General features: G+C 33.7%; 2 protein-coding genes and 1 non-coding gene across 3 annotated transcripts; 2 read left to right on the top strand and 1 right to left on the bottom strand.

The window, feature by feature from the left end:
* Window positions 1-3,796: 3,796 nt before the first annotated feature.
* On the bottom strand, window positions 3,797-3,878 carry TRNAS-AGA. The gene has a single exon. It is a non-coding gene; the product is annotated as a tRNA-Ser (tRNA).
* A 378-nt stretch (window positions 3,879-4,256) lies between these two features.
* Window positions 4,257-6,800, top strand: LOC18051753 (dihydroceramide fatty acyl 2-hydroxylase FAH2). The gene is made up of 7 exons (XM_006448803.2): window positions 4,257-4,455; window positions 4,619-4,703; window positions 4,919-5,011; window positions 5,681-5,877; window positions 5,951-6,056; window positions 6,192-6,338; window positions 6,464-6,800. Exons 2-7 carry the CDS (start codon window positions 4,650-4,652, stop codon window positions 6,575-6,577), a joined length of 711 nt encoding a protein of 236 aa, XP_006448866.1. The 5' UTR covers window positions 4,257-4,455; window positions 4,619-4,649; the 3' UTR covers window positions 6,578-6,800.
* A 1,950-nt stretch (window positions 6,801-8,750) lies between these two features.
* On the top strand, window positions 8,751-12,583 carry LOC18051752 (dihydroceramide fatty acyl 2-hydroxylase FAH1). Its single transcript, XM_006448802.2, has 7 exons — window positions 8,751-9,026; window positions 9,442-9,511; window positions 9,778-9,870; window positions 10,035-10,231; window positions 10,394-10,499; window positions 11,046-11,192; window positions 11,701-12,583. The coding sequence occupies exons 2-7, from the start codon at window positions 9,458-9,460 to the stop codon at window positions 11,818-11,820; spliced, it is 717 nt and encodes a 238-aa protein (XP_006448865.1). The 5' UTR covers window positions 8,751-9,026; window positions 9,442-9,457; the 3' UTR covers window positions 11,821-12,583.
* The last annotated feature ends 260 nt before the right edge of the window (window positions 12,584-12,843 follow it).

Raw genomic sequence — 12,843 nt, 5'->3', positions numbered from 1 at the left:
ACCAATGGGTTTGATATGGTCAGATTGGTATAGGTACTTGATCATCGCCCAGTGTCAACGTTCGGCAGGCTGGCAAAATGGATATTTGGTATCGAACCCCCGCTAATTAATAAAATAAACTTTTAAGTTCCAAGCACTTGTAGTCAATCGTAATAAAAATTTACTTATATTCAATTGCCAATAATTTAGACGTATTAAAAAAAAAGTTAATAATTTCGATAAAGAGTACGGATAATATAGATTTTTTTTTTTTTGTTTTTAACTATGGAGTAAATAACTTTGAAATTATTGTTGCAAATTTACTACATTTTTTAACGTAACTATACCAAAAGCCTAGTTTTTTCAAAATTTAGTTGCAAATCTACTACAATTTTTAACGTAACTATGCGAAAGCCTGGTTTAGTTGATTGCATCAGTCCGGAACGGCACGATTCGAACCTGAGGGCAGAGCCCACATGATTTCTAGTCATGCCGGCATCCACTCCGGCACGTCCACCGCACATAAATTTCTAAACTCAGTCTGTTTCTTTTTCCTCTCCCCTTTTTTCAAGACATATTATAAGTAGAGTAGGTGGAACAAGTTATCCGATCTTGTTCTTGTCATGTCAAATTCAAACTAATCTAAACGCGACTTATTTAACAATCGTGTAAAAGTATTGAAACCCTAAACCTATACAAAAAATAAACGAATTATCCAGCAACATACTTATACATATATATTTAATGAGATTTACATCAAATATTTGTAATCTATCATATATATGATATTATAAAATATACATGCCTACTAATATTTTAAACATTTACGCCATTAAATTCTAAATCTATATAGAGTTTTTAAAATGAAACACCATGTATATTTTCATAATTCAAAAATTAAAAGAGAGAGAGAGAGAGAGAGAATCATGTTAATATTTAAATTTTAATGATGAGAACTTTACGAAATGACATTTTTTATGGAAATCTTTATAACACTTAGTTTTTTTTTTCCCTAATATATATTTTTCATTTCTATTCCTTTCAAAAAGTATTATCATGTCATACATCGATGTCTATCATGATTTATTCCACCAAGATGTAGATTTGTCATGATTATAGTTTCAATTTTTTTTTTATTGCGATAAATTGGCTATTATCTTTGTTGTGATTTCAAATTTGGAAAAATTTCTCTTCCTGTGGATCAAATTAATGTGCGCACGTAGAAATCTCTAAAAACTATGAATTTTCTGACAATTCTGCGGCTTCCACTTGGACAGAGATTCAAAATCCAATTCATTTGATTTAAATTGAATAATTCGATTTAAGGAAAATTAATCAAATTCTTTTTTTGGGGGGGGGGGGGGGGGATGATTTTCATAGAATTAATGATTCGGTTTGTCAATTTATACATTAGTGAAAAACAACATTAGGCAACTAAACTGATTGTTTGATACGTTTTCCTTAGCAGTAAACCCATATTACTCAGTAAAAAAATAAATAAATATTATTCATTAATCCACAAAGCAAACTAAAGATCAGATCGGATTAAACTCAAATTAATTGTTTGCAACAGGCAGCAACTACATAATTGAATTCTAACAAGAATAATGATACAGCCGCAGATATTTGTAAACAAGTTTTGTACACACCTGTTTACAAACTGTTGATTACGATTGTATCATTATTATTATTCTCACAATATATACGTAAAATGCATGAAACGCTTGGTTACGGCTGCATGGCTCTAGTTAACCCCTCAGGCTTGCAATGGAAACTAAACAAAAATTCTGCTTTCCAATTTCCCCGTTTGGCTAGATCAATCTGCTGCTGCTCAGTCGCCGTTTCTATCTAATTGTGTATGAAAATGTAGAAGAAAACGAATATAAGGAAGAAGACGTTGGAGATCGTCATCTTGCTTAGGATTTTGGGATTCTTTTTCAAACAAAATTGCTGATTAGCTAGGCTCTGTGTGCATTGAGTTTTATGCATAGAAACATATATACAATTTGCCGGCCCAAATCTAAAGGCGAGGCATTTTTATTTTCAGCCGACCGAGCGTTACAATATGTATAGGTCATAGAATGCTTATTTGGAGCTCTTCAATCCAAATGTTCCCGTTCAGCTTTTGGTTCTGGAATTACTCAGTATGTATACTGATAGTACAAAGTTTATGAACCAATTTTCTGTTCAAAAGTCAAGCATGCAATTGTTGAGATACAACTAGCTTTGACTACAATTTGGTGAGAAAGTTGGCATTGAATGTCAAGTTTTTTAATTTGGCAAATTGAAGCCAATTTGAAAACGTATGTTAGGTGAGCAATGCTCCCTATAAATAGATAAGCACTTTATAATTTTTAGTATCCCATTTTGTATTGAGGGCAATTGCAAGTGAAATGATTTGCGAAATTTGAGAGAGCTTCCACTTGAGGATACAATTGGGTGTATTGAGGTTCTGGGTTTTGAGAGCTTTTCCCACTTTTGTAAATTCTCATTTGTTAATAAAATTATCTTCCATTCTCTGCCCGTGGACGTAAGCATTACGCCGAACCGCGTAAATTATTATGTCTTATTTTCTTTATATTTGTTTACACCACATTTATATTTCTCCATAAGTTACAGTCACTATAATATTGGTAATTGCTCAACCTCGCCCTTCCGCAACAATTTTTTCTTGTCTATTAAAATATGCATATGGCCTAGGTGACATTTTTGGAATTTTGGCCAACAAATTTTCTCAAAATAATTTTATTAATAGGGTGGGGCTATTTAAACCTACTAATTTTCTCTCAACGCCCTGTTTTTAATTAAAAATTTTATTTTCTAAATAATTTTTTTAAAAATTACATAATTAACAATTTTGTCTTTTTCTCTTCTCTATTTCACATCAATTCATTCAAATATATTCTTTTATCTGCAAATAATTGGTATCACTAACTAAAAGAACAAAAACCACCATATAAAAATGAACATCAACAAATTTTTATTAGCCATGAGAGTTAATTAATATCAATAAATTAATTTTTACCAAACATAAAAGTAAATTAATATCAATAAAAAAACTTACATATAGAAAGTATGAAATACAGATCTTGATATACTAACGAAGGCCAAAAATGAATTTAAAAGAATGTGAAATTGAGTGTTTAGTTTAAAGAATTTGAGAGAAGAGATAGCATATGCAATTGAAAGATAAAGAGAAAAAACAATTAGTAAATGGTAATTTTGAGATTTTTAATTTTTAATATCAATTTATTTTTTAAAATGTATGTAGAGAAGAATTTGGTGAGTTTAAATAGTCTCACCCTTATTAATATTACGCGCGCGCACACACACACACACATATATATATATATTTACAGCATTGTAAAATGTGTATTACGGTTCTAGATATAAAACGTTATGGCATACATGCCCCATATATTTTTACGACATATCGCTTTGTGAATTTTATAAACGGCATGTGATACATTGAAGATCAAGAGTTTTATTTCCCATCTGCATCAACATAATACAAATTAGTAAACCACTCGTCAGTTGAGTGGTGAGTACCTTCTCAAATCCCAATTCATTTTTTATGTTGCTCTAAAATTTTTGCTTCACCCTTAATAATAATTTTTTTTTCTTCTTTTTCTTTAGATCTATTTTCATTTTTGTTTATTAGGCTGTAATAATTTTCACCTCTATGACGATTTTATTTAAAAGAAATCAATTTTTTTTTTTTTTAAAAAAAAGAAAGAGTAGCCGAAGCAGACATTATAATTTATAATATAAGCATCGGCACAGACACAGAAAACACTGCATCATCTCCAAAATGCTTCGTGAACGGCAGGATTCGAACCTGCGCGGGCAGAGCCCACATGATTTCTAGTCATGCCCGATAACCACTCCGGCACGTCCACTGCTTTGTCCGTGTAAAGAACGAAAACAATGATATCTTTCATTTACGAGTTTTCATTTTTTGTTTTTGAAGTGAGTTGCTAATATAAATTTTAGTTAATTTTACAAAAACTGAAAAGGTTGTTTAATAATATTAAACAAATGGTGTTGGAGAAAAGTAATTACAGACATTGTTTTCTGATTAAAAAAAAACTACAGATATTTTAATAAGAAATTTTGAGAGAATTAATGGACCTTTTATACCTTCTCTGATTTATGAAAATGGGCAGCAATCGTTTTTAAGGGGAAAATAAGATGTTGAGAAATAAATCTAATAACGGTTACCTAGAGACAGAGCGTAAAAATAACTAATAATGGTTAATAATGAGAAATTGTACGGCGAAGCTGTGATTTCGAAGATAAAAAAAGATAAGGCAGCTCATAAAGATGAAAGAGAAACCCGCGATTTCTTCTCCTTCTGCTGACAAATCACCGCGATCAAGAGAGATCTGAAACCGTGAAGAGCTCCTTGGGTTGGTAATCACCACGCCTCAAGAACTCTTTTGGTGGTGGCTCTTCCATTGCTCTGCCTCGGACAAGGTATCTGCTTTCTGCATTTTTACCTTTCTATGTTTTGCATGCACGATGATGAATGATATTTGTAGAATCAGGGGGAAAAAAGATGATCTTTAATTTGTCGTTTTATTTTATCTATTCTAATTAAAATGTTGCATTTTCTGTTGATCTCATGATGGGCTTCTAGCAAGTTGGTCGCGCCGTCATAAGTTGCCAAGATGGTCGCTGATGAGCCTTTCTCCGTGGATTTGAATAAGCCTCTCGTTTTTCAGGTTCAATCTTTATTTATCTGATGCACATACCCATTTTGGATGTGCCCATTGTCCGTTTTATAAAATATATACGCACATTTTGCTCGCATAATGTGAGATCTTTGGTCATAGTTTATAGTGACTAAACATTGAGTTGATGCCGTCCATTGAGTTCTTGATACATTTCTTTCTTAGCTCCATAATTTTTGTTTTTTTTATTCGAATTTTTGTGGCAGGTTGGCCATCTTGGAGAAGCTTATGAGGAATGGGTTCATCAACCTATAGTTGGCAGGGATAGCCCACGGTTTTTTGCCAATGGCTTCATGGAGGTAATACATCAATTCTTGAAATCAAATTGTTCCACCTAGCGATAGTGTGGCATTCACAAGCGTAGAGAGGAATCATGAAACCATTTACTTGAATTAACTCTTCTGCACTTTCATTGTTTCTGGGCAGCTACCTTTTTTAAAAATTTTCAATCTTTCTGGGCAGAGCACATTTGAGCTAGACTTTAGTTATATTTTTCTCAACTGAATTGTGAGTTCACATTTGTTTGGAAGTACATATGGATAGGGATTTTATCATTTGCAAACTTGACTAGAAATGATTAGTTTGTGGGGCCAAATACATGTTGGAAAGATAATTTGTCTCGCATTACATTTACGTGGACAAAGAATCTCTCTTCGTGTTTTACAATTCTTTTCTGCTTCTGCCAACTGCTGCTTCTGAGATGTTATTTTCTATTCTGCTGTTGGATATTCTCTCTGTCTACCGGTTATGTGTTGTCCCAAGTCATATACATATAATCATTATTATGATAATGCTTATGAGATTTGATAATTATAAATGCACATTGTCTTTAATCAGGAGGTAAGCCATGTGTTTCTTTAAGGCAATGGCTGAATCTTAATACCAATGCAACAACTTCACTGATAAACATATGCACTGCCTTTATATTAACAATTTTCTAAGCCTTTTAACTGCTCAACTTGAAACAGTTCTTGACCCGTACAAAATGGTGGGTAATTCCCCTAGTTTGGCTGCCGGTTGTATGTTGGTCTGTTAGCAAGTCTGTCAAAATGGGCCTCTCTCCATATCTAGCTGGTCTAATCGTATTTTTGGGCATCATCACTTGGACATTGCTGGAGTACTTTCTGCACCGCTATCTTTTCCATATAAAGACTAAAAGCTACTGGTATATGCTTCCCTCTCACTCTCTCTGCAAAATAGCATCATGTGCTGAATCTGGTTTCATAAATTTTTGCAAGGGGGAACACTTTTCACTATCTCATTCATGGCTGCCATCACAAGCACCCTATGGATGGACTACGGCTTGTTTTCCCTCCGGCAGGAGCAGCACTTGTATCTTTGGCAGTATGTTCATTTTCTCACAGCTTATTGACTAAATTATGCCTCAATTCCATATTAATCAAAAGCTAATGAACTCGATTGCATTGTTAATGACTATCTTGACATTTTGCTGATTCATCAAATCATTGTGACTCCTAGTTGTGGAACCTGATTGATGTTTTAACAAAGCCATTCATCACTCCTGCACTATATGGAGGCATTTTGCTGGGATATGTAATGTATGATGTTACTCATTACTACACACATCACGGGAAGCCATCGAAAGGAATCATTCTGCGGCTGAAGGTAACAACTTATCAAAATCAGCTTCTCAATCTCTCGGTTTCTTTCTCCTTTGTCTTTCCTGCTTGGAAGGAGAGAGTCCACATTCCATTGCTTTTTACAAATCCTTTAATGTTTGTTTTGAACAGAGATTTCACATGAATCATCACTTCAGAATTCGGGACAAAGGATTTGGAATCTCTTCGTCTTTATGGGACATTGTGTTTGGAACGCTTCCTCCTGCAAAAGCGGCTAAAGCATAGATGATGTTACTGGCTCGTGTTTAATTGTATAGACATTATTGATCAGGTTATGGAATTGTTCCGAATAGATTCTGCCACATTACACACAAGGAGACTTGGAGCATGTTTGGGGATGCATTAGATTGTCCTATAAGTGTGATTATTTGACATTCTAGTACTTCAAACTTTTGATCTCAGTATGAGGTGAGGGTCAACCATAGGCCAGCCAGTGGTTTATATGTATGTATGTATGTTACAAATTAAAGTAATATAAATTGATTTTGGTTAGACTTTTCAACATTTTTTTTTTTATACAAGATGAAAAAGAGTTAAAGAAAATTTTTTTCTTAAATTTTTTGGGTATCAAATATACACTCAAGATATTAGCACTAACTTTGTGAGAGACTTGACTTGAGCATGCGTGATTATACACGCCTTCGAATTAGTCCCAATACTAATTAGTTTAATATATATGTATATATATCTTCCTTCTATTCATATTTGTGAAAAAAAAAATCTAGTTACCCAGCAGTGCGAGGAGAATAAGAGCCGGTCTAGTATTGAGGTTACATAGTTGTAACTTTAAGCTACAACACTAAAAAGAGTTTAAATATTAGTTGTTGTAGTTTAAAAATTAATTAAATTGATTTAGTTCAATACTTGTGCAATGAAAAACTTATAATATTTTTATTATTTTTATAAAAATTAATATTTAAAAATCATATTTACTATACACGATTGACTTCTATTTTATATGTTATAATTTTTTTTTTATAGTAAATATGGCTTAAAAATTTATACTACCTCAATACCAAAGAGTTCTTGAGAGTCTTTGTACTGGCAGAACTTGAAAACTTAAGACTAGAGATTGACAATTTTATCTGTCAATCTGCAAATCTGTTGGAAAATGCCAACATGAATATAATTCCGTAAGAATTTTAGCAGGCTTAGTATGAATTTGGTAAAAAGCAAAACAAAACTCACTGCATGTATGGTTTGATCAATGCCGAATACATACATCCAGCATTGGGTATCCGCTAAACCATTATTATTATTATTATTATTATTATTTAAGTCTAATGTTGCCGAATCCCATCCGCGTAGAATTTATATGTTTACTTTTTTAAAGTATTTCATTTCACACTTCATTGTAATGTCCTTTCCTTTCAGATGATTAGATTAGATTAGATTTTGATTCTAAGCAAATGTTTGGTTCTTCCTTCATTATTCCGATGCTGAAAAAAAAAATTGTTTATACACGTTTCACTCTTTTTAAACTAGATTTCATTTTCTCACACATCATTTAAAATGAGGTAACATAGCGTTAACGAAACTAAACTCCCTTAATTTAATCTAAAAAAAAAATTGAACTCTTATCTTTATTTTTCAAGTCTAAACTCCAATTGTATTCACTCCAGTTGTCAACTATGGTCATTTTCAAAAGCTAGTCACTTTCGAATAAGTGTGTGTTTGGACAATTTCATTTGTGTCGTTTTAAAGTAAACAAAATCTATTTTAATCAGAGTTTGTTTGGCATTGACTTTGCACGAATGCGAAGGTCATTCTACAAAATTAATAGCTAAGTGGCAGTTAAATTAAGCTAAGATAATTCAAATGTTTCACATTATCTTCTATATTTAAAAGGTAGAAGAAGGATCAATTCCAACTTAAAAAAGAAAAAAAAATCCGACATTCTATATGATTTAAATACGAATGATGGGACAGCAACTAACACCATTCTATATTGGAAAAATAACAGCAAAATAAAAATAAATAAAGAAAAAAAAATCATTCTCATTTTCCCAAAAAAAAGAGTGTATTTTCCTTCATCATAAGGATAAAAATCCTCTCATAATCTGAGCTCTCATAAGTTTTTAAAAATTTAGTGTCATCTGTCTTTAAGTGATAGTGTATAGATATAATTTAATTTTTTTATTTTTTTATTTATTTATTAACTATCAATCATCCACTTATATTTTTACTAAGGAGGAAATCAAATTAATAAAAGGAAATCAAATTAAAAAAGAATCTTGGTCCGAAGAATAAAGGTGGAGAAGGACCGATACCTTCGAGCCCATAATTTGTCGCCACATCAGCTTCAGAATCTCATTAACACGTGAACTGTCATACACTCCAGGATTCCCCCAAAATATGAAAGCCAAGCTGTAGTTTAAACGTGCCAGACTGGCAACCGATAGAATCCAACGGGAAAATCAGCTGGCTGAATCTGATTCTCTGGTGCCGCTAATAATCAACGGCGCATATCTTTACAACTCGTGTTTACTAAAATACACTTTACAATCTCCACAGTCAAGTCAGGCGCGGCCTTCCATCATCACTCCTTCCGAAAAGAAAAAAAATATATATTAAGCAAAAAAACACAAAAACAATTGCGGCGGCAGAAGTGGTGTTCCTTTTAGAAGGAGAGATATATCGGGTTCAGATTCAGATCCGACCCGCATTGTTCCTGGTTAGTACATTTTGACGTTCGATTTTTTATTTCGTTGATTGCCCCCCCCCCCCCGCGGCAAAAAAAATAAATAATAATTTCTTCAGATCTATACAATCTCTTGCTTTTGAAAATTCATGAGAATTTTGTAGTTCTTTCTTGTGATTTTATTGAGTGCATTGCTGTTTTTCTTGACGAAATAATAGTTGAGGAAAGTAAAATATTTGGATTACGAGTTACAATTGTTTGTTTTTACTTTTCGTGAGGAGAAACAATTGTTGTGATGCTGAGAAATGAAAATTAAGATTTGTTATTTAATCTAGCCGCAGCAATTATTGTGAATATGGGCGTGACATTGACGTTTGTTTTTTCTTTGGTTTTAAAATTGATTGCTTGTTTCTTACATAATCAGTTTCGTCTCATTGTTTTCTTTCAGTTAGTAAGAAGACAAGATGGTTGTTGCACAGGAGTTCACTGTCGATTTAAACAAACCCCTTGTCTTCCAGGTAGAGTTGCATTGTGATGTTCCGAACATTTGTGGGTTTTTTCTCTTCTTTTTTTATTTTTCTTTTTATATATACTTACTTATCTAATGTACAATCAATTATGAAAGGACCAATATGTGAAGCTCTCTTGCAGTTCAGTGTTACACATTGAAACTGCTTGTTCTTTTTGTTTGATTTCGTAGCTCTTGATTAGATTAATTACAAGTTCATTTCAATGGTATTTCGATTTGTGTTGTTTCTTTTAACCTTTGGAGAATTTGACACAGGTCGGTCATCTTGGAGAAGCTTATCAGGAATGGGTTCACCAGCCAATCGTAAGCAAGGAAGGCCCTAGATTTTTCGAAAGTGATTTTTGGGAGGTAAGGCCTTTTTCCTTGTAAATAGCATTCCAAGTATCGATTCACGCAGTTGGAGGCACATCCTAGAACACTGCCCTTTGCATGAATTTCGTTTCTAGTTGTTACAGTTCTGCCTTTTTAGATCATATGCTTCTGCAGTACTTACTCATTTTTGTTGTACGCAGTTCTTGACTCTCACAATCTGGTGGGCAATTCCGGTCATTTGGCTGCCAGTTGTTTGTTGGTGCATCTCGATGTCTATTAGAATGGGCCAGACACTTCCGCATGTAGCTCTGATGGTGCTTTTTGGCATCTTTGTTTGGACACTGCTTGAGTATACTTTGCACCGTTTCCTCTTCCACATCAAAACGAGGAGTTACTGGTTTGTTCTCTCTCTCTCCCCGGCCCCCCCCCCCCCAAACATTCACGCAGAAAAATGCATGCAGATGCGCACATGCTTTTTTATTCTCCTAATTGCAATATGTGTATCTACCCTCTTCAGTTAACTTAAAACTGTTCTGAAGTTGTTAAGAACTTGCTTTAGGGGAAACACCATTCACTATCTTCTTCACGGTTGCCATCATAAGCATCCTATGGATGGCCTACGGCTTGTTTTTCCTCCTGCCGCAACAGCTGTTTTATTGTTTCCGGTAAGTATATTTTCCTTGCATTACATTCTTGACGATTATTACAAGTCTTGACTGAAGTAATGACTTTTGGACCTGTGCATCCATTGCAATATTCTGTACTATTTATTTGAATTTGCCAGAATTGAGGAGTTTTATAGTGCTTTTGGTCATTTAGGAACTTAATTGATCTATTGATTTGAGTAAGGGCAGGGTAATTCCCATTCTGCACTTGATTTGGAAACACTCACAAGTGAAAAATCTATATTTTGTCATTTATGTTTTGTTTGAATAGATTCACTTTATTCATGATGATTTGTACTTTGGTTGATACAGTCCTAGTAAATGCTATATGAGCAATTGGCAATATGTCGAAACTGTTTCAAGGCTAAAATCTATTAACAAAATTTTTACTAATATTGACTAATCTAAATGTTTATGTTTGAAGTCTGAAATAGTTGGAACTAATTGTGACATATAGTTTGAAATACGACTGATATGTTTTGCTTGGTTATGAAGCTCAATTTATAGTTTTCGCTTAATACTATTTTCACCTACTGTTGTTTCCAGTTCTGGAAACTGCTTAGTCTTGTATCGGCTCCTACAACAACTCCTGCTTTGTTTGGAGGTGGTTTACTTGGTTATGTGATGTATGATGTCACCCATTACTACCTGCACCATGGTCAGCCTTCAAGTGAAGTACCTAAAAATCTCAAGGTAAGAGTAGTTCTTTTTTTGCAATTTCAAAAGATACATAATCTCCTATTGCTCATTTGCTTGCTAGTTAAGTACTTACACTTCTTATCTGCTTTTGCAAAAGATGTAAATGAATTGTAAGGCCACAGACTTGGTTGTAGTTTTTAATTTCATAGCTTGAATGAGGTTCAATTTATATTTTTCAATAAAAGCTAAATCCAACACTAGGCAAGCTTCCTAGTTTCAAATACCTAATGTTGGAGTCGAATTTTAGCCGACACTCACCAAATGATTGATAGGATTGTGAGCTTGTATACTTTTGGTTTGCCCTTGTACCTTTTCATTCCTCCTTTCTGTGTCTGAATATTTCTCAGCTGAACTTTCATGTTTAAAATTTAAGCTGAAACTTACATCCAAATTCTAGCATGCCATAAGTTAGTTTTTTGTCACACATCTCGTTCTAGATTGTCCATTACAGTGTTTGGATATATCAAACTGGATGCTGACAACTCTTTTTGTGTTTTTACAGAAATATCACTTAAATCATCACTTCAGAATTCAAAATAAGGGTTTTGGGATCACATCTTCACTGTGGGACCGAGTATTTGGAACACTTCCTCAGACAAAAGCAGCGGAGAAGAGTAAATAATTCAATGAAGATTGTAGCTGCCCTTAATCGGTTACAACTTTGTGAGGTTCAAGGAGGGAATTGGGCTAAACATTCTTTCTTCAGCCATTAAATTAATTTATACCTTAGAATCTGTTAGTCTAGTCAATTTCTTCTTCCGGGTCATGGGTTGTGTCAATTTTGTGTAGTTTCCTATGATGAAAAGTTCTGTATAAATGAGATTGATACTTTATTTATTGTTTGATTACCCATCAAGTGGAAATTTCTACTCAATACAGATCTTTAGTTGATGGGAGCTTAATGGAGTTTTGAAGAGTGATCTAAAAGCCCATTTCTATACCGGTTCCGGAAGAGCGACGAACAAGGGGATGCCTTGTTAATAGGAAAAGAAAGTGTTTACAGCCGTAGCGATATAAACAAGAATACTCATCCGAGCCGCAGGAACATGTACATACAGAATTCGAGAATTTCCACCTCGTTGAAAATCTAGTGGTGCTCGCGACGGCTAACTTCACCAAGACCGTAACGACATCTAAAAGAAAGACCACAAGATGCTTTCAAGGATAAATAGGTTGTTCCAATAATGCTTGATAGGTTCCGTACTACAAGAAAAGATGAACATTATTAGAACAATGTTTGGTCAAGCGTGTGTGTGTGTGTGTTTTTTTTTCCCTTTTTTTTTTTTTGTAAGTTATTACTGAGTATTGCTCGCCCAAAGCAAAACGGCAGAAGGACCAAACGTCCAAAGCCCTAAGTTTGCTTCTATGAGGAAGGAGCTTCAACAGTCAAATCTTCATGGCTTGTGAGTTACGAGCACCTTTTCTTGAATGAGGGAAATTCCACCAAAAGATGAGAACAAGCTTATAAATTTGATGAGGTTTGTGGTGGGACATATGTCAAGATTTTATTAGTGGGACTATTTTGTGGGTCCTATGTCCTTACTAATGAATTATTGACACATGCTATCACACACTATTGCACACTGTGCATGACGGCGACAGACATAAAATTAAAATTTTAAATTTAAATATTTAACTAGTACGA

The sequence above is a fragment of the Citrus clementina genome, unplaced genomic scaffold (genome assembly GCF_000493195.1).
Source record: "Citrus clementina cultivar Clemenules unplaced genomic scaffold, Citrus_clementina_v1.0 scaffold_2, whole genome shotgun sequence".
Lineage (NCBI taxonomy): Eukaryota > Viridiplantae > Streptophyta > Magnoliopsida > Sapindales > Rutaceae > Citrus > Citrus x clementina.
This window is presented reverse-complemented; position numbering and strand designations above follow the sequence as displayed.